The 20,248-nt window shown below is 48.9% G+C and overlaps 1 protein-coding gene across 1 annotated transcript in view; it reads left to right on the forward strand.

The window, feature by feature from the left end:
• The window catches only part of LGI2 (leucine rich repeat LGI family member 2), a 35,532-nt gene extending 29,262 nt beyond the window's left edge, over positions 1-6,270 (forward strand). Inside the window, exon 8 of the mRNA XM_040493450.1 lies at positions 956-6,270. Within this exon, the coding sequence (XP_040349384.1) occupies positions 956-1,773 (818 nt within the window). The 3' untranslated portion in view covers positions 1,774-6,270. The remainder of the gene's footprint in view (positions 1-955) is intronic.
• Positions 6,271-20,248: the final 13,978 nt, after the last annotated feature.

Genomic DNA, 20,248 nt, shown 5'->3' on the forward strand with positions numbered 1-20,248 from the left:
ACGTTTATTTATTTTTGGGACAGAGAGAGACAGAGCATGAACGGGGAAGGGGCAGAGAGAGAGGGAGACACAGAATCGGAAACAGGCTCCAGGCTCCGAGCCATCAGCCCAGAGCCTGACGCGGGGCTCGAACTCACGGACCGCGAGATCGTGACCTGGCTGAAGTCGGACGCTTAACCGACTGCGCCACCCAGGCGCCCCCCCAAAAAAAAAAAAATTTTTTTAACTGTGGGAAAATATGCATTAACATAAAACTTGCCATCTTAACCACTTTTACGTGTACCGTTCAGTAGCAGTAAGTGCCGTTCACCATGCTGGTTAGACAATCTCTGGAACTCCTTCCATCTTGAAAAAACTAAAACTCTGTGTCCATTAAACACTAACTCCCCTCTCTCCCCTCTTTCTCAGCCCCTGGCCACCACCGTCCTATTTTCTGTCTCTATGAGTCCGACTACTTTAGGGATCTCATATAAGTAGAATCATAGGTTATTTATCTTTTTTGTGACTGTCTTTATTTCACTTAGGATAATGCCCTCAACGGTCATCCATATTGTCATGTGTCATGTGTCAGAATTTCCTTCCTTTTTAAGGTGGAACAATGTTCTATTGTGTGTACGTACTACAATTTGGTTATCCGTTCATCCATCAGTGGACGCTTGGATTGCTTCTGGCTTTTGGCTGTTGTGAATAACGCGGCTACGAACACGGTTGTGCAAATCTCTTAGAGACCTCGCTCTGGACCCAGAAGTGAAATTGCTGGGTCACATGGTAATTCTGTGTTCAGTGTTTTAGAGAAACCGCCACACCGTTCTCCACGTCGGCTGTCCGGTTTTCCATTCCTTCCATTTCTTTACATCTCTCCCCATTTTACAGTTCACAAGGGCCCCATTTTCGCTGTGGAGGAGCGTTTTTAACCGCGGTGCCCTAATCCCCTCTCGTTTCTCTCGGGGCACAGGTCAGTCCATTGTGGGCTGCAAGGCCATCCTCATTGACGACCAGGTTTTCGTGGTGGTGGCCCAGCTCTTCGGCGGCTCCCACATTTACAAATACGACGAGAGCTGGACCAAGTTTGTCAAATTCCAAGACATCGAAGTCTCCCGCATTTCCAAGCCCAACGACATCGAGTTGTTTCAGATCGAGGACGAGACGTTCTTCGTCATCGCAGACAGCTCGAAAGCTGGGCTGTCCACAGTGTATAAATGGAACAGCAAAGGATTCTACTCCTACCAGTCTCTGCACGAGTGGTTCAGGGACACGGATGCGGAGTTTGTGGACATAGACGGGAAATCGCATCTGATTCTGTCCAGCCGCTCCCAGGTCCCCATCATCCTCCAGTGGAATAAAAGCTCTAAGAAGTTTGTCCCCCACAGTGATATCCCCAACATGGAGGACGTACTGGCCGTGAAAAGCTTTAGAATGCAGAATGCCCTCTACCTTTCCCTCACCCGCTTCATCGGGGACTCCAGGGTCATGAAGTGGAATAGTAAGCGGTTTGTGGAGATCCAGGCTCTTCCATCCCGGGGGGCCATGACCCTGCAGCCCTTTTCTTTTAAAGATAACCACTACCTGGCCCTGGGGAGTGACTATACGTTCTCCCAGATATACCAGTGGGATAAGGAAAAGCAGCTGTTCACAAAATTTAAGGAGATTTATGTGCAAGCGCCTCGTTCCTTCACGGCTGTCTCCACCGACAGGAGAGATTTCTTTTTTGCATCCAGTTTCAAAGGGAAAACAAAGATTTTTGAACATATAGTCGTTGACTTAAGTTTGTGAAGGTGTGATTGGTGAATTTAAAAGACATGTAGCCCTGGCTCTCACAGGAGAGCGACCAAGAAGCAAATACAAAAAGAAGCCAAGTTCAGAGCTCTGAAATTAAAACCGCACTGGGGGAATAGTTAGAAGTTTTCAAAATTTTAGAACTCACATTTTAATCAGGGATTGCATTTATTGGCTAATTGCATGACGTGTCCGTTCTCCCATTTAAAAAGACATCTTAAAGCCTGTTGTCACTGAGAAAAGAGTACAGCATTAGCTCTTAACCATCTAGGACAGTAATGTGCTTTTTTTTTTTTTTTTTAATGAGGAAGGAGAAAGTTGGATAAGATGGGATGGCTCTTATAATGAAATAAACAAACAAACAAACAAAGACCAAACTATGGGCCCTTCTCATTCCATTTTAGCAATCCTTTTGGTAAGAACTCTTAAAGCCAAAGTCAGCTGAAAAGATTTGCTGTTGAGTCGTTTAAAAATCTGGTAACACTCAGCAATGCTATTTTGAGCCATTTCAGTTTCCTGAATCCCCCTTAATAGCAGAACATTGGCTATTTCATTGGCTCACGTAGACGCACATCATGGGTGTGTTAACAAAATAATGTTGGACGTTGCTTCCTTTACCACAAAGAGAATACTCTGCTGATGCATATCTAGGCCCAGCGCGGGCTGTAGGCCCATGAGTGAGACAAAGGCATTTCCCCTCTTCCTTGTGGTTCAAAGCCGGCCCCCGGGGCGACCAGAGCAATACCGCTTGTTAGATGCTCTCCCTGACCCAGCTGCTTCCCTGAACCCATTCTTTTGAGTTTGTGGGTAACCAGCAGACAGGCCAAAGACTGAATGGTGCTTTTCATCCCATCCTTCAAAGCAATAGAACAGGTATTTCCGCCTGATGAGCATTTGGTAGAATTTCTGAAGCAAGATTTTATGGAATCAAAAGAGGACTTTTCACAAGTCTCGGTGGACTTTGAAAACCTAGAGGTGGCCCTTTGATCTGTGCATGGCTTTGCCCTCTGGGCAACTTACTCTTAGAAATCATTGAGTACCAACCTACCAGCTGCCCACCTGCCTACCTCCCTACTCATACCATGTCCCGCTTTGTTGATTTGCTAATGTTGCTGCTGCAAGTACAGCCCTCCCAGAGAGGCTGAGGCACCAGATGGCAGCACCCAGGGTGCTCATGCCGCTAATGCCCCTTCCTGTCCCGGGAGCGTAGCACAGGAAAGCCCCCTGGGGCTCAGACGCTGACACGGGGCCATGTACTGGCAGGGGCTCATCCCCAGTAGGCTGAGGGTCTCAGGCCGGTCAGCAGGGACCGGCTTTGCAGCCAGACACACGGAGCCCCACACACCAGGTCTGCACCCAGGGGGCCAGAGCACCTATGTCAAAATGGGCTTCTCTGGTGTGGATTACTGGGAAGCCCATGGGCCCTGGTTTTGTGGAAGGTTCCCAGAGCATGCGCTGCCCGATTAGCTTGGTTCTCTTCAGAGGATGTGAAGTGGATTTGGGGAGTGGCTCTGAAAGAGCAACTCGACCACGTCTCTTGTCGCCCTGAAATCAGCACAATCATGCTGTACTGCAGTGTTATTTTTTCACGATTGTTTGCCAAGTCACGAGTAGGTAGATGTTTCGCTACAAATGTGAATGCGTTGTTGTTTCTGGTGTTTAAGCAACGCAGATGAAGGCAATAAATAGCATCGGTGTTGCAACAGCACTCCTGGGTCCATTCTGGGACTGCAGGCTGAGGGCTTTCAGCCTAGGACACCGGGGGTTTTAATGAAGGAGGTCAGCCGCACACGGCAGATTGCTGCTTGAAACTTTCCTACTAAGCACCAACCCCACAGGAGAAAAGCGGTTTGTTTTCATTTTTTTTAAGTGCAAAGTCACTCTTCCGCATGCGTTCTTTTGCCTTCCTGGTTTACTCGAATTGACTACAGATGCCCCGATCCCCACATCGGAGGCCGAAAGTGGGGCAGCTCTGGCATTTCTCCGGCGGTGAGGAGGGGCAAACAATTCTTTCTGGCACATGGAACCTTCCGACAAGCCCAGGCGGAAACACAGGCACTTGGCAAACAACGTAGGGGACATTCAGACGGTCCCCGCGTTTGTGCCAGGTCGAGATGACGCTCCTGATTGCCGCCGCTTGTGGAGAAGGCAGTCGGGACACCTCTTCCCAGGGCTGCCTCTCCCGAGCAAGGCACCAGCTTCCCAGCTACGGGGGCGGGGAGAGGGGCTCTTGCTGAGTCCAGGTGAGACGCTGGCGGGTCGAAGGCAGGTTGAGGGAACTGGGGGCTGGGTGAAGGCGGGAGGGTGGGCAATCCCCGCAGCCACAACCAGCTTCTCTTTTCTTTTCCTTCTGACAAAATGAGACCAGATCAGAGTCTGCAGCCTACAAGAGTCTCCGTGCTGAGGGAGTAGCTATTTGTTCTGGCCGACTTGCTGAGGGAGCATAGATGTTCTTGGCGCAAGTCGGTGGAAGCTTTGCTTCATTAATCCCACTGCTCCCTCCCAGGCATCCCTTGAGTTTTAAACAATTTCTGCAAGAAGCTTTTTTTCCCCCCAGTAATAACGTAAGACGAGAAAAACAAACCAACAACACCAGAAACCCAAAGCAGAGAGATACGTGGGACCGTCCCCTGTGAAGATCGTTCTAGGCGGGGCTGTTCTTGTCCATGCCTTCCCATCCCCCATTGGTTCCCATCGTGTCAGCTTGTTTCTTCTTTACAGTCTCTGTGGCTAGGCTGAGTCCCTCCAGGTGGCCAAGTGGCCACGCCACACAGCCTTAAAGCATGGGATCAGGAACAGATCTCTCATGAAGACTAAAAACAAGCCTTAGGTGCGAATGGCTCTGTGTCCTCGGGCAGCGGATAATAAGACCACCCTGCATTTCAGCAAAGCTTTATATGTTTTCAGTGTGCATCTGTGTCCAGCTCATTTGTTTAATAAATAGTTCTTCAGCTCATTGGCGGGCAGGATGCTCATTTCAGAGGGAAGGAAGTAGGTGCAAAAATCGAAGTCAGTTGCCTGCTCAAGGTTATCCAGTAGTGAGTGGCCGAGGCGGAGGTTTCCCCCTCAACAGCAGGCTTTGTGTTTTCTTTGTGACAGTCTGACATGCCTTCCAAATAAAGACTTTTTATCGTGATTCAGAATATAGCAGCACCTTGAGATAACATTTTAAAAATATAGCAAAATATGCATAGCCAGAAGGAGACTAATGCTGAATAGACACCATTTAATCAACTGGTCCATTTAACAATTCAATGCTACGGAACTGCTATTACATGCAAGGCCCCACTCTTGAAAGTCTTCCAGAAGTTTCCGATAATTGTCCCTTCTAAAGAGGGTTTCTAGCTGGCACGGCTGCCTCTCTACCCTCTCTTCCCCTCCCTCCACAGCTCCGGTGGGGATGTTGAGGTCGAGACACATTTGGTTCTTGTCACAACGTCCACAAGATACACAAGAAGAATTCTATGAGGGAAAAACTAAAAACTCAAAGGCACGAGTGATGATGAATTGCTCCGGGTCATAATCAGCCTTCGGGGAGCATGCTGGAAATGCCGGTGTTGCATTTTTCTTCCCCGTGGAGTGAGAGGCTGTGTATTTTTAGGAAAGAAATCAGCGTGGGATGCTGGAGGTTTGGTTGCCAGGAACACTCACGATGGAAATTTCTCTGACCGGGGGTAGAATGAAAGAGAGATGAAGGTCTGCAGGAGGGGAGTCTATTTGCATATGCCTTTAGCAGGCTTCCTGATTCTTCTACAGAGGTATCAGCCTCTCACTCATAGTTTTGGAAGAGAGTTCTTTCATTAGGCACTGGCCAAAGATTCTGTTAAAGAGAGAGCCCTGGAGTGGAGTGCGGAAGTCTAATTGTGGACGCAGTGAGTAAGGTGGTCCCGACTTGGGACAATCTAAAGGGAATGGGCAGAAAAGCAGGGCAGATGGCTGTGGAGGAAACTCTTTGGGGAAAGTAGAAGTAAGATGGAAGGAAAAAGGTCATCACGATTTTCTTTGCCTCAGCCAGGCAAGTAGAGGGTGGGACTACCAGGCAAATTAACAGCCAATTTTTAATGAAGAGAGCCAGTTGTAATGCTAATCGAAATAAGAATTGAATCGTAAAGCTACTGAGATCTAAACCTAGCGAGGCACTCTTATCCTTACCTTATTCCATTACTTGTTTCAGAATCTACCTTTTTTTCCGGTAGGAGACTATGCATTCCCAATCAATCCCTTTGACTATCAGGAATGTATAAGAACTGTGATAAAATAAGCCAATATGCCATTCGGTACCATTTTTATGTATCTTAGATGCATAACTTAGGTAAAATAAGAATAGTTTATATGTATATGAAAGCATATTTTGCAGTATGCAAGCTACAATGGATGCATTTTAAGGCTAAATATATATTTAACTCTTTTTGGTAAATACAGTTAACAAACAACATGCCTCCTAAGTCGATATATTCTGTAAGTCTATGAATAAAAAGTAGCTCATGCCTAATATGGCTTTGATCTCTGGTCTGCTTGAATATGGATATGCCCACTTGAGTCACAGATTTGAGGGCATGATGGGCTATTGTGGAAGGGTGGAGTATGCCCATTTATCTTTGTGGCTTACTCCCTGTTTAAATGGAAGATGGGTACTGCAGGGGGACTTTTGCTTCTACTTGCAAACTAAAAAGTCACTACAAAGTCACTGAAGGACTTCACAGCTACACTTCTGCCTGATCTGCACGATCATAATCTTGACGGATTGACAAAGAACTCTGGGGATCTTTGGGCATCCTCTGATTCTGCATGGTGACAAGATGGGATCCCATTGATTGGGTGGCACCATGAACAAATTGAGGGCAAGACTTTTGTCTTGTTTTCTGCATGTCTGGGCTCTAACCCGGTACACAGCAAGTGAGCAGTGAAAGTTTGCCTCATGTGTCTGTGTCTTTAGACCCATTTGATTTCATTGGACAAATGAAGGGTCAAAACCTCAAATCATGTATGACTGTGTACTTATTGTGGGTCAATTACTTTGATACACTGTGGGGCTTTTTAAAAAGTACAAGGGCAGGGGCGCCTGGGTGGCGCAGTCGGTTAAGCGTCCGACTTCAGCCAGGTCACAATCTCGCGGTCCGTGAGTTCAAGCCCCGCGTCAGGCTCTGGGCTGATGGCTCAGAGCCTGGAGCCTGTTTCCGATTCTGTGTCTCCCTCTCTCTCTGCCCCTCCCCCGTTCATGCTCTGTCTCTCTCTGTCCCAAAAATAAATAAACGTTGAAAAAAAAAATTAAAAAAAAAAAAAAAGTACAAGGGCAGAGTTCTTGCCCTCAGGGAGCTTAAAGCTAGTTAAGAGGAAAAGTGATCATCATGGGAAGCTATAGTGACAACACCGGGGCTGGTGTTTCTGCATCACAAACCAGTGTGTGGCTAATTGTGCAATGAAAGAAACAGTTAGTAGTGGTTACCAATTATTTAACTACTGGTATGGCATGTGGGTTGCATTAATTTTCTATTGCTATGCAACAAATGACCACAAATATAGTGGCTTAAAACAGAGCATGGTCATTAGCTTCCGGTCCCCATGGGTCAGGAGTCCTGGCACAGCTGAACTCGATCCCCTGCTCAGGTCTCGGGCGGCTGCCCTCAAGGTGTCAGCCAGACTGTTGTCTCATCCGGAGGCTCAGCCGGGGAAGCATCTCCTTTCAGGCTCATTCGGGTCTCTGGACCCCATATTTTTTCAGGCTCTCGACTTGGGGACCTCTTTCAACTCCTAGGGAGTCACAGCTCCATGCCAGTGGTCTTCCCCATAGATCCTCTCGTGACATAACTGTGAGCTTCTGTAAGGTCATCAGGAGCAATAGGTGTGAGATCTCATCACCTTGGCCCTATTCTATTAGTTGGAAGCAGTTCATAGGTCCTGCAGTCACTCCTCAAAGGAAGGAGATTGTAAAGGACTCATGGGGCTGGGGGTGACCTTAGAGTGTGTCCATCACAAGCACCAACCAAAGAGAATGGATACCCAGGTGATCAGGTATCTACCTGATAGGTATCTAACCATAAAAAGCCATTGACCTAGGCCCAGTGCATTCCGGTGAAATATGTACTGTGAATACAGATAATAAATTCATAGGAGGAAGGGCTGCTTCAGGCCGGAGCAAGTACCCCTGACCAAGATAGAGAAGAGAATGGCCTTTTCTCTATTGCTTGACCACGGAATCATTGTTTTGTGTTTGTGGAGAAGTACAGAAAAGAACTGAATTTTTCCAAACCTGCAAGTCGGAAGCTCATTAATCCCAATATTTCAGTGCATTTAATCTTGGAACTAAAATGCTGTGTAAATTGCTCAGTCCTGACCATGCGGTCATTAGCAAGGCAAGTACACTCACTTTCTGTATTTCTCAGAGAGCTAATTGAGGACTAACTGTCTAAGAAGAATTGGAGGCGTGAGCAATGTGTCACTTTCATTGATCACCTGTTCTTACGATTGGCTTCTCTACCTGCCTCCCAGACAGGACAACCCCTTACTAACCAGGGCCTAATTGGCACAAATGACTTTTTCCAGCAAATTGGGTAGCAGAGCTGAGACTAAGGGCCTTAGGTGAGCCCCACCTCTTGGCCTCTGCTCCAGGCGGCCTCTTGCTAAATCTCAGCTTCTGCCTTCAGCCAGGCGACAAGCCAAGGCAACACAGGAAGAGGCGTACAGTAATTTAAGTGCTACCCCGAAATTCCCAGCACTTTCGGAAATCTGTAGGGGAGCCCTGAAGAGCATTCTCCTGCGTATGTCCCCAGATGTCTACTAGAAACCAAGAGAAAAAATACAGCCAGGTTCTTTCATCTTGCAAGAAGCCTAGCCAGTTCTCCATGCCCCACCCCAGCCCATGCATCATCCCCAGAACTGACCCAGAGCCCCGATTGGCATCGCCAATGGTAGGGCTGACAGATCCCAGTTTGTGTCGCCAACCCAGTTAGTTCTATCATCTCCCTGTTTGCTTTCAAGGGTGCTGTGTGCTGAAGGGCATGTGAAAGGAAGGTTGGGGCCTCAGGAGAAAATTGGGAGTCGTGACACTATGTGAACAGGGCTGTGCTAGGTCCCGAGAATACAAACGTCTTGAGAGAGATGCAGAAGCACTTAAGCAGCTTTAAACATCGTGCTTCCTCACCATTTTACGGTAGCGGTGGGAAGGCTCGGGGAATGTGAATGTAGCTTGAGAAAGTAAGAAGACCCAGGTGGTCCAGTCTCACCGCAACGTAGAATTTAATGAAGCAAGCCCCAAACCAGGGAATAATTACAAGTAGTTCTGGTCTCTCCTCGTTTCCCTGAACGAAGAGGAAAGCCTGGTCATCACCCTCCCCCTGCTGCTGCTTCAGGCCGGTCTCCCCCAGTGGAGCTGTTTTCTAGCAGCTCACATTCCACGGCGGCCCCTCCTGATTCTCCAGTCTTCCAAAACCCCTCCCATATGCCACCTCTCCATCCGCTGCCTGGCCTCCGTCCCATCTCTCCACATGGGTCTTCCCAGGCAGAGGGTGGGGGGAAGAAAGGTCTAAATGCTCAAACATTAATATATTTTATTCCGGCCACAGTGCATCCAATAGATTTTAAGATTCTTCTGCCTTTGCTTCTCTTTCTCTGCACCGTGTTACCCAGGTTCACAAGTTCTTTGGTGCCCCCCCCCCCTTTGGGAGGTGGAGACTGACTTCCCTCCCGTGAACGCACGCCGTACTTCCGGACTTATTTCCAAGGAGTAGAATGTGGCAGAAGTGTCGGCGTGTAACTTCCAAGAATAGGTCTTAGAAGGCAGTGAAGCTTCCTTCTCGCTCTCTCTTAGCTCCCCATGGGAGGCCAGCATCATGTTGTGAGGACGGTCAAGAAGCCTGTTAAGAGGCCCACATGGAAGGACCTGAGGCCCCTTGCCATCAGCCAGCACCACATGAGCGAACCCCAGTCAGGCCTTCAGATGACTGCAGACCCGGCCACCGTCCTGACTACATCTTCATGAGAAACCCTGTGCCGCTAAGGCCCTCACGGATTCCCGACCCGTAGAGGCTGAGATCACGAGTGTTTGTTGCTTTAAGCTGCTTAGTTTGGGAATAATTTGTTGGGTGGTTGATGACCCGTACCCCATTTTTAATGGCTTGTAGCACCACGATTGCTGATGAGCCCTTGATCTGAGAAAGTTTAGGAACCAACGTACACAAATACCACCGCCCCCCGTGACTCACATCATAAGCACAAGCTACACATACACGTATACACACACCACACACACACACCCCCGTACCCCCACACACAACGCACCCCCCAATGCACCCCTTGCTATAAACACATACCCCACACTACACCATACCCCAGTGCACTCTCTTCCCCCCCACACCTCCCCACACACATCCCCACCATACCCCCCTACCACACACACACACACAACACCATTTCTCCCCCTTCACACACTGTTTAAGGGGCAGGTGCCATTTCTACAGCCTTCTAGGTGGAAGGCATCTGAGCAGAGTCTTGACTAGGAATGGAATACGGAAGAGGAATGTAATTGCCTTCACCTCCTTAACCACTCCCAGGAAGTTTTCTTCGTGACAGTGAGGCTTTGACCTGTGTTTTGTGGGTCGTGGCCGACCTAGAGAAGGATGTTGATGACTGAAGACCATTCACGATACCTCAGAGATAGCTTTGTGAACTCCCAGGATCGGACATGACTCTGTCCCTAGCTGCTGTGGGCTGAATGTTTGTTTCTCCCAGAATTCCTATGTTGCAGCCTAATCCCCAGCGTGAGGGTATCTGGAGGTGGAGCGTTTGGGAGGTGATTAGGTTATGAGGCCGAAGCCCTCATGAATGAGATTAGGAGCCCCTGTAAAAGAGGGGGAGACATAGGGCCTCCTTCTTGGTTCTCAGCCACGTGAGGAGGTAGGAGAAGGTGGCCACCTGCGAGCTAGGACGAGGGTCCCACCAGACACCGAACCTGCCAACACCTTGATCTTGGACTCCCAGCCTCCAGAACCATGAGCAATAAATATTGTTAAGCCACCCAGTCTCTGGTATTCTGTTACATCAGCTCGAATAGACCTCTTCTCTGTCTGGAAACTGTCCCCGTTGAAAAATCATAAAATGCCAGAATAGCGCCTTTACTGTCGATGAGGTTTTCGTCGGAGACTGGGACTCGTTCTGTGCACGCAGGTGGATCTGCTAACACTGGACCCTGAAACAGACACACATACCTGGCCACAGGTGCATGGAACGGAGGAGCAAGGGACACGTTTGCTCTTTGCAGGCTGAGCAGGAGGGAGAGGATGAGGTTCACTTCAGCACGCTGGTCTCTCCTTCTGGCTCACCGGTCCCTGGGGCTCCCTCTCCGTGGCAGGAAACATCCGGAGCAGGAAAGAAGTCTTCTCCCTGCCAACATCGACAACTCAGGACGTGGCGATGTGTCTGTATTCATGAGCAGAGCTGGGTGACAAGGGCTCCCTGTTTCCTTACTCTCTTTGTAAGTCGTCCGTAGAGACCAGGGGAATGTATTTCCAGCCACTCGGAAAAGATCTTTCTGGTATGAGATGGACCAGTAGAGAAGAGAAACTTGTCAGCCCCAAGAGAGGATCCTGTCTGCGGGTGCTGGAAGTTGATGGAGTTCAGCAAAGCTCTGTTCTCCCCTACGATCCCCTTCTAGGGTGTGATTTGCCACTCCGTCGGCCTTTTTGCCATCAGCCTGTTTTGCACCAAATACAGCAAAACGTAATGTCATTCTGGGGTCCCGAAAGAAGAAGCAGGTCAACTTGAAGTGTCTTTCAGTAACATAGGCAGTCAGGAGAATTTTCTGGCATTTCATATCTTCAGCAAAGTGGAGTATCTGCTCTACTTACTAAAAATGCCACTGTCTCCCCACCGTTTCCATCTGCATTTACGTTCTGCCTGTACTGCTGAGGTGGCTTTTTTCCCCTTATGTTTACTGCCAACCCATTTGCATTTTCTGTCACAATAAATAACCCAGTAAAACCCTCCAACGAGCAGGTTCTAGCCCTGGCTCTTTCTAAGCGTGGAATCACAAGACAATGATTTATAGTCATGATGGCCCAGGGGAATGGAAAAGTGGACATTTGCAAGGGAATCATAAGTGAATTCAAACCAACGCTTGGTGGCTGTTAGGAAATTAAAGATAGGAAATTTTTTTTTTTAGATTTTTTTGAATGTTTATTTATTTTTGAGAGAGACAGAGAGAGAGCGTGAGAGGCAGAGGGGCAGAGAGAGAAGGAGACACAGAATCCGAAGCAGGCTCCAGGCTCCGAGCTGTCAGCACAGAGCCCGATGTAGGGCTCGAGCTCACGGAGTGCGAGATCATGACGTGAGCCGAAGTCAGCGGCTTAGCCGACTGAGCCACCCAGGCGCCCCAAGATAGGAAATTTCTATGACCATTAAAGTCGTGGAGGCCATGGCAGGAGAAAGCCTTCAATTTAGAGACTGGGTCTGTGTGGGTCACCACTATTTCCCCAACACCCAGCGTGTCGCCTACCCTAAAAGAATTCTCAATTTGTTTTCACTGAAATAATACTGATGGCGTGATGGCCAGCATCTGTTGCATGCTGGGTAGTGTCATATGGCTTAACTCCCTCCTCTCATTATTCTTCTATGAGGCAGGCACATTCATCTCCCCATTTTACAGATGAAAAAAATGGAGGCACAGAGAGGCTGAGGCCTTCTCTGGGATGCACAGCTAAAGACCGGCAAAGTCAGGAAACTATGGTCGAGAGCGGGTAGGGCACTTGCTCAACTTTATACAGCAAATAAGACTTGGGATAGAAACACAATGAAGTTTGCCTTCAGAATGGGGTTCCAAATGCAGGCTGCCCAGTTAAATTAGAATTTCAGATAAACAACAAGCATTTTTTTTAAGTATAAGAATGTTTCAAATATTGGGGCGCCTGGGTGGCTCGGTCGGTTAAGTGTCCGACTTCAGCTCAGGTCATGATCTCACGGTCCGTGAGTTCAAGCCCCGCATCGGGCTCTGTGCTGACAGCTCAGAGCCTGGAGCCTGTTTCAGATTCTGTGTCTCCCTCTCTCTCTGCTCCTCCCCTGTTCATGCTCTGTCTCTCTCTATCTCCAAAATAAATAAACGTTAAAAAAAATTTAAAAAAAAGAAGAATGTTTCAAATATTGCGTGGAACATATGCTAAAAAAACTTACCCTTGGTTTTCCTGAAATTCAAATTTAACAGAGCATCCTGTATTTTTATTGGCCAAATCTGGCCACCCCAACCCAGAACCCACACTTTTAACCACTGAACTGTACTGTCCGCACAAAGTGTGGTTGGGGAGAATGACCCCCATTGTCACTTTAGTTTCTATGCCTGCATAGGTTACATCACTTATGCATTGTTACATCTAACCCTCATGACCAATGGGCAGGGCCAATGTTATCATCCTCTTACAGATGAAGAAGCTGGGACTCAGCTCATGTGACTTGGCCAAGGTTACACCGAAAATACTAATCATATCTAACCTTCAGGCGGCACTTGCTGAGTGCCGGGTACTTTCTGAGGGCTTTACGCCTATTTGGTTTGTTTTCATCTTATCCTCTCCGATTCTGCAGGGTAGGTCCGATCATTACCCCTCTTTCACAGATGAAACAACAGAGGCACAGAGAGGTTTAGGAACTCGTCTGGAGTCACACAGCCAGTAGGTGGAAGAGCCTGGCTTCAAACCTGGGACAATCTGGCACTGGGGAGTGTATGCTCACCCGCTGCGCTGCTCTCCCTCTCTAATTCACAAATGCAAAAACAAAACAAAACAAAACAACACAGCTTTGTAGGTGCCAGGTGCTGATCCAGACGTGTTTGACTCCCAAGCCCATGTTTTTTTCCGTAAGACCATTCAAGGTAAAGCATATGTATGTAGTAGAGGGATGCAAACACAAGAGGGGCGAGGCCGTCTGTTTTGCTGGGCGGGTACTATGAGAGGCTGGACAGGTCCTCCGTGATTCACTGCAGTGAGGGCTCCCCAGACCTGGTGGGTTTTTTGGCCTCCATGTTCTCTATGTTGCTTATCCATCAGTAGCCGCCGATCGGGACCCCTTGTCCCCCACCACCAGCCAGCTACTCACTTTCTGTCCAGGACACATGAGACCAGGCCTGGGTCCAGACACATGGTGCCTGTGGGCCCGAAATCCTTTAGAGGCCTCTTCTAACATCACTGTGTTTTAGGTGGGAAGCCACGTTCCAGAAATGGCGTATGTATTAGCCATGGTTCTCCAGAGAAACGGAAGCAATTGGAAAAAGAGAGAGAGAAAGAGAGAGATGATAGATTTATTATAGGAAATTGGTTCATGCAATTATGGAGGCTGAGGATTCCCCAGGTCCGTAATCCAAAGATCTGGGGAGAATCAGGAAAGCCAGTGGTCCAAATTCTAGTCTGAGTCTGAAGGCTACGGAAGATGAGAGTCCCAGCTCTAAGACCATCCGGCAGAGAGAGTGACTTCTCCCTTGCTCGCTCTTTTGTTCTCTTTAGGCCCTTAATGAAGGCGATGAGGGCCCCTCAACATGGGGGAGGGCAAGTGCCTTGCTCAGTCTACTGATTCACATGCAAATGTCATTCAGAAGCACCCTCGCAGACACACCCAGAAATAATGTCTAACCACATATCTGGGTTCCCTGTGACACATAAAATTAACCGTCGCAGCATGTCTTGCCCAAGAGTTGTAGACCTGGCAATGTCCTGCTTCCGCTGGGTCTTCGAAGTCGATTTTGAACCTGGTAGCCCCTTGGAATTTGCAGCGTTGACCATCTTGGTCCCAAGTACTGAAGACTGTAAAAGCCTATGGCTTTGTGATTTATTAAAGCACAACCGGAAGGCCTGTGAAGCTGTGGCCCCTTGAACTTGGCCTGAGCCAGCTGTGCGAACACTGCCATCTTGGCCCTGTTGCTCCCTCTGTCTCCCACGGAGGTGGCTCCCGAAGCAAAGCTGCTCATCAGCATGGAAGGTAACACAAATACTTGCTTCGTTGGCACACAATGTGCTTTCTTGCATTTGTGTGCATTTTGTTAGGGGAAATTCATTCATTCATTCATTCATTCATTCGACAAATATTTGTTAAGAGCCCGCTATGTGTCAGGCATTGTGCTAAGTAAGCACTACGGACTCAGAGTCTAACAAAACAGATGCGGTGCTTGCTCACGTGGACCCATGTGCTACAGGAGGCGCGGAAACTAAATGGTCCCCTGAGGCCTGTGGCCAGATCCCAAACGTGTCAGGTCTACCCAGTGATTTGTAAGTTTTGGGAGGGTCACTTTTGGATAAGCTGAATAAACTCATGAATCTTCCCAGAGGGAAAAAAGAAGCACATTCCCATTTAAAAAATATGTTCAGAGGGCGCCTAGGTGGCTCAGTCGGTTAAGCGTCCAACTTCGGCTCAGGTCATGATCTCACCCTTCGTGAGTTCGAGCCCCACGTTGGACTCTGTGCTGACAGCTCAGAGGCTGGAGCCTGCTTCAGTTCTGTGTCTCCCCCTCTCTCTGCCCCTCCCCTGCTTGCACACACTCTCTCTCTCTTAAAAATAAAATAAACATGAAAAAAAAAATATGTTCAGAATGTAACCATTCCTTGTCACCGTTGTCTCTTGCCTCAATAATTCAATGACCTCACTGGTCTCCTACTGCCTCCTTGACTACCCCCAGTCTGTCCTCCACAAAGTGCTGAAGGGATCCTGTTAAAATGTAGTTCAGATCAGGTGGCTCCAAGAAAAGTCCGGGATGCCATCATCACGCCCCAATAGCAGCCTACAAGACCCTAAGCTACTCTTGCTGCCCCTGTCTGTCTGTGTCTCTCTCTCACACACCTACACACACAACCTCTCCGACTTCGTCGCCTACCCTATTCCCCTTGCTTGCTCAGCTCCAGCCCCTCCAGCCTTGTCCTTGCCACTCCTGAAATATTCCTTAGGTATGGGAGGAGCAAAGGATGGAAAGCACCCGGATCCCAAAGGTGGCTCACCTCCAGACGGCTAACAGAGGTGAGAAAAAAGCTTTTGTCTCAACAAAGACACTGTATTTGGGGATCTGCTTGCTATCGTGCAGCCTATACTCTAACCCAGGGGTCAGTACACTAAGCCTCTTGGGTCAAATCTGGCACTCTGTTTTTGTAAATACAGTTTTATTGGAACACAGCCATGCTTACCCACTTATGTATTGTCTGTGGCTGCTTTTGTGCGTTAGGAGCAGAAGTGAATAGTTGCCATAGACATTCTATGACCTGCAAAGTCATTCTCTGGCCTCTTAATAGAAAATGTTTCCTGGTCTTGGCTTTAAACCATATATGTTTGTGGTCATCATTTTACATGTGAAGATGAAGCCCTAGAGGGTTAGGTTGTTCAGAGTCAAACAGCAAGTGAGTAGCTCAGCTGGAATTTAAACCCAGGACTTTCTGACCCTTAAGTTCGGACTAAATAGGTCCTTAGATAAAATCCAGGCTAAGAAATGAATTCAAGTCATACATTCACTTGCATTCCACTCAGACATGCAAAACATTAAGCTTCTGCAGTTTGTCTCTAATTGACCTAATATTTTTTTATGGACCGCACCCCACTGGGTGGGTAATGAGTAAACTAAATGTAGGCCAATCCCGTAACTTCATTGTAATCCAACAATAGTCTCGTTAGATCACTCAGGCTGTGGCAAGTAAAATGCAGTGTTCCAGATTTCTTCCCTCTTGGCTTCCCCTTCAGGAAAACTTCTAGGGTCTTTGTGACAGTGGGAGTTGGGTTCAGGAAGGGTCCTCACATGCATGCAGAATTTTCTAGATACTCCCCAGCCTCTGCCCTGCCCTGGTTTGCTCCCTGGCCTTGGGACTACTAAATTCTGACCGAGTCTATCTAATCTTGCTGAGTGATTTCCTCATCGGCAAAATTCAGATCACAACAGTACCTACCTCACAAGATGAATTCAAAGATTAAATGAGATAACAAACAGAAAGGGCTCAGAGTAAAGCCTCACATTCACTGAGCGGTCGGTATACATCAGATGGTGTTGGCCAGGCCCGTCACTGGGTCTTGGCCATTTGCCCCAGTCGCGGGTGCCTACCTGCAGTGGCCTCTTACCCCACCCCACCCCCCGCAGGCCACTCTGCCAGCCCTCTCAGCATCCCCTGGTGTCCTCACTAGGGCACATAAACACTGAGATCTCCTGGGGCTGGAAGTACTGCTCTGTCAGACTCACTGTCTGGCACCTGGCGCCATTTTGGAAGAGGCCACTGGGTAGGCTTCTCCTAGATCCTGTCAGCCTCTGCTTGGATGCATGGGGCAATGTATCATGGCTCTGCAGAGTCCCTGGCCCTCCCTTTGACCTCCACAGCACACCCCAGCCCCCAGGACCTTGGCCAGCTCCTCCACTTCCCCTGCCTCTCTCCTCTTCCTCCCATAATCTCCCAAAGTACAAGGAATGGATTTCTCATTGCCCGGGACTCAGACCATGGCTTCTTTCTCCTCTGTCTGTAGATGACACTCTAGGATCTAGTCAGCCAAACTCTAACATCATAATGACACCGGAGGAACTTAGAGAATCTTTTTCTTCTCACCGTGTCTGGCTGTCCAGGCTATTGTCTTGCTAAAGAGGTCAAGGAAAGCAGCTTAGAGACTCAAGCTGATGAATGGCCTCTTTCTTGGGGCTAGAACCTGCCCTTTCCTTCCCTGGGGCAACTGGAAGTTATTATTATCCCCACTGGAGAAGCACCCTGGCAGGTCCACTAGGTGGGGATGTTGTAGAAGGGAACTGAGCCCCAGATGTCTGGTTGGCCTGAATGTCCTCCAAGGCCCTTTCTCACCGGGAGCACCTGGGATGGGGGGCTAGCTCATGGAAAGCCTACTCTGGAGACCACCGCACTCGGTGCCAGGGCGCACCCTTCCAGTCAGCTCGCTCTGCTCGAGCTTTCCCGGGCTGTGCCAATGGATCCAGCCGCTAGGAGCAGCCAAGGTGGAGTGAAGGAAAATCTACACAGATGAGAAACTGTTTCTATCTAGCAAGCATCACGAGAAAATGTCATCAAGTCATCAAGCGCGGGCAGCGTGTTTGGAAAAGCCTGTTGTACGATATACACAGGTATTCCGATACCAGTTGGTGTCGTGTCTCCTTGAAGGGACAGACAGACATCATTCAGCGGGGTTCAAGCAGCCTCAGTAGAAGCCCCTGTGAGGACCCACTGGAGAAGACGTGTAGTGTAAAGTAAGATGGCAGAGATGCAGAAAGCAAGCTACGGTTTCAACGCATGAGCCATGAATTAAAATTCAATTATGCAGGTGCCACAGGGTGTATTTTCCAAACTTGGCCACAGCAAGCCATACCCCCAGTCCCAGTATTTGAACCCGGGTGGGCCTATGGCTCCCTGGCACCCAACTAAAAGACAACAGAGAGTGTGCTGTGACTTTCAAGGCTGGATCATAAAAGGTGGGTTTGGATTCCATGTTGCGTAATGGATGACCACAAACTTAGTGGCTTCCCACAACACTTATTGCTACCTCACAGGTTTTGTGGATCAGAAGTCCGGGCGCACGGCCCAGCAGAATTCTCGGCTCAGGGTCTCTCCGGAATGGAATCAGGGTGACGGCTGGGTGGCGGTCTCATCCGGAGGCTCAGCTAGGGAAGGAGGCACTTCCACGCCTCCTCAGGTTCTTGGCAGAATTCATTTCCTTGTGCCGGTAGCGTTTACAGCAGCCGGCTTCTCCAAGGCAAGTATTTGCATCTGCTAAGGCTGCCGTAACAAAACACCACACACCAGGTAGCGTATCCGACAGAAATGCATTTTCTCACAGTCTTAAAAGCTGGGAAGCTGAGATCGAGGTGTTGATAGCTTTGGTTTCTTCTGAGGTTTGGCCATTCTCTTTCCCTTGCCTTGTGTCCCCCGACGGTCCTCTCGTTGCACAGGTGCTCCTGGTGTCTCGCTGGGTGTCCTTATTTCCTCTTTTTATAAGGCCAACGGTTAAATCGATTTAGGGACCACTCTGATGGTCTCCTTTTATCATAAATCGCCTCTTTAAAGGCCCTGTCTCCAAACAGTGACATTCTGAGGTATTAGGGGTTAGGACTCCAACACATGAATTTGTATGAGTAGGGGACACAGCTCAGCCCGGAACGGCGAGCAATGAACAGAGCGTCTCTGTGTCTCAGAGTCTCCCACGGACAGAAACCCCCCGGAGAAGCCCTGAGCCTACAGTCGAGAGAGATGCCCCACGGCCCCCAGCCGCCCCAGCCTCCAACTCCTGCAGTTCCAGACCCCTTCTGGCTGTACTGCTGGAGAGATGCCAAGTCAAAACCACCTGGCGGAGCCCTTCCCCAAACTCCTGGCCGGCAGAAACAATGCAGGCTGATAAAATAACTAATTGTTTCCGGCCACGAGCCCTTGAGCAACCGAAGCAGCAGGCATTCCAAGCGGGAGCCAGTTCAGAAAGCGCTGCCCTTTATAGATGGCGCTACCCGATGCAGGTCAGAAGGGATGTGTTTATTTAGCAACCCTCCCCAGCTTCCACCCATATTTTTCTTTTTTTTTTTTTTTTTTTTAATTTTTTTTTCAACGTTTATCCATTTCTGGGACAGAGAGAGACAGAGCATGAACGGGGGAGGGGCAGAGAGAGAGGGAGACACAGAATCGGAAACAGGCTCCAGGCTCTGAGCCATCAGCCCAGAGCCTGACGCGGGGCTCGAACTCGCGGACCGCGAGATCGTGACCTGGCTGAAGTCGGACGCTTAACCGACTGCGCCACCCAGGCGCCCCTTCCACCCATATTTTTCAACCCCGTGCCTGTTCCACACCTCTCCGTTGCTCTTACTGGTCTGGCACACGCTACGTTCAGTTGTCTCCTTGCTGTCTCTTCCCCTCCCCCACCTCCTCCCCGGATGAGCACTCCATAATGACAAGACCTTGTCCTTTCCGTCAGTGCCTGGCAGGAACAGATTCTCAATGCCAAGTTTACTATTTCAGCTGCCGATGGCCGGTCTAACAGCTGGGAAGGGGGGGGGGGGGTTGCGGCCAGAACAAGAAAACAAGTGTCCAGAAAAGGTCAGATTAGAAAACCTTAGAGAAGTAAAGCAGGACGGGTCCTTAGTGAGCCTACAGTTCAATGACACATTTTATCCTTGAGACAACAGCCGCCCAGAGAAAAGGACCCGAGTGACACGGGAGGTTAATGGCAGGGCTGACTCAGAGAGCCGAGTCCCCTGACCCTGCTTCTACGGATTTTCAGTGCCAGGTCCCAGTCATGGTGAATCTACATAAAGGTGCCATATCTACACTGCCCCCTGGGTCTTCTGGTAAGACTTTGCCTGAACGTATACAAAGTGAAAGATACTTAATTTTTTATATAGATCACTTCCTTTAATTTCGCCGTTAAAATACAATTAGGGCAGGGGCGCCTGGGTGGCATGGCTGGTTAAGTGTCCGACTTTGTCTCAGGTCGTGATCTCATGGTTGGTGGGTTCGAACCCCACATCAGGCTCTGTGCTGACAGCTCAGAGCCT

This window comes from Herpailurus yagouaroundi, unplaced genomic scaffold, assembly GCF_014898765.1.
Source record: "Herpailurus yagouaroundi ecotype Mexico unplaced genomic scaffold, PumYag 28, whole genome shotgun sequence".
Taxonomy (NCBI): Eukaryota; Metazoa; Chordata; class Mammalia; order Carnivora; family Felidae; genus Herpailurus; species Herpailurus yagouaroundi.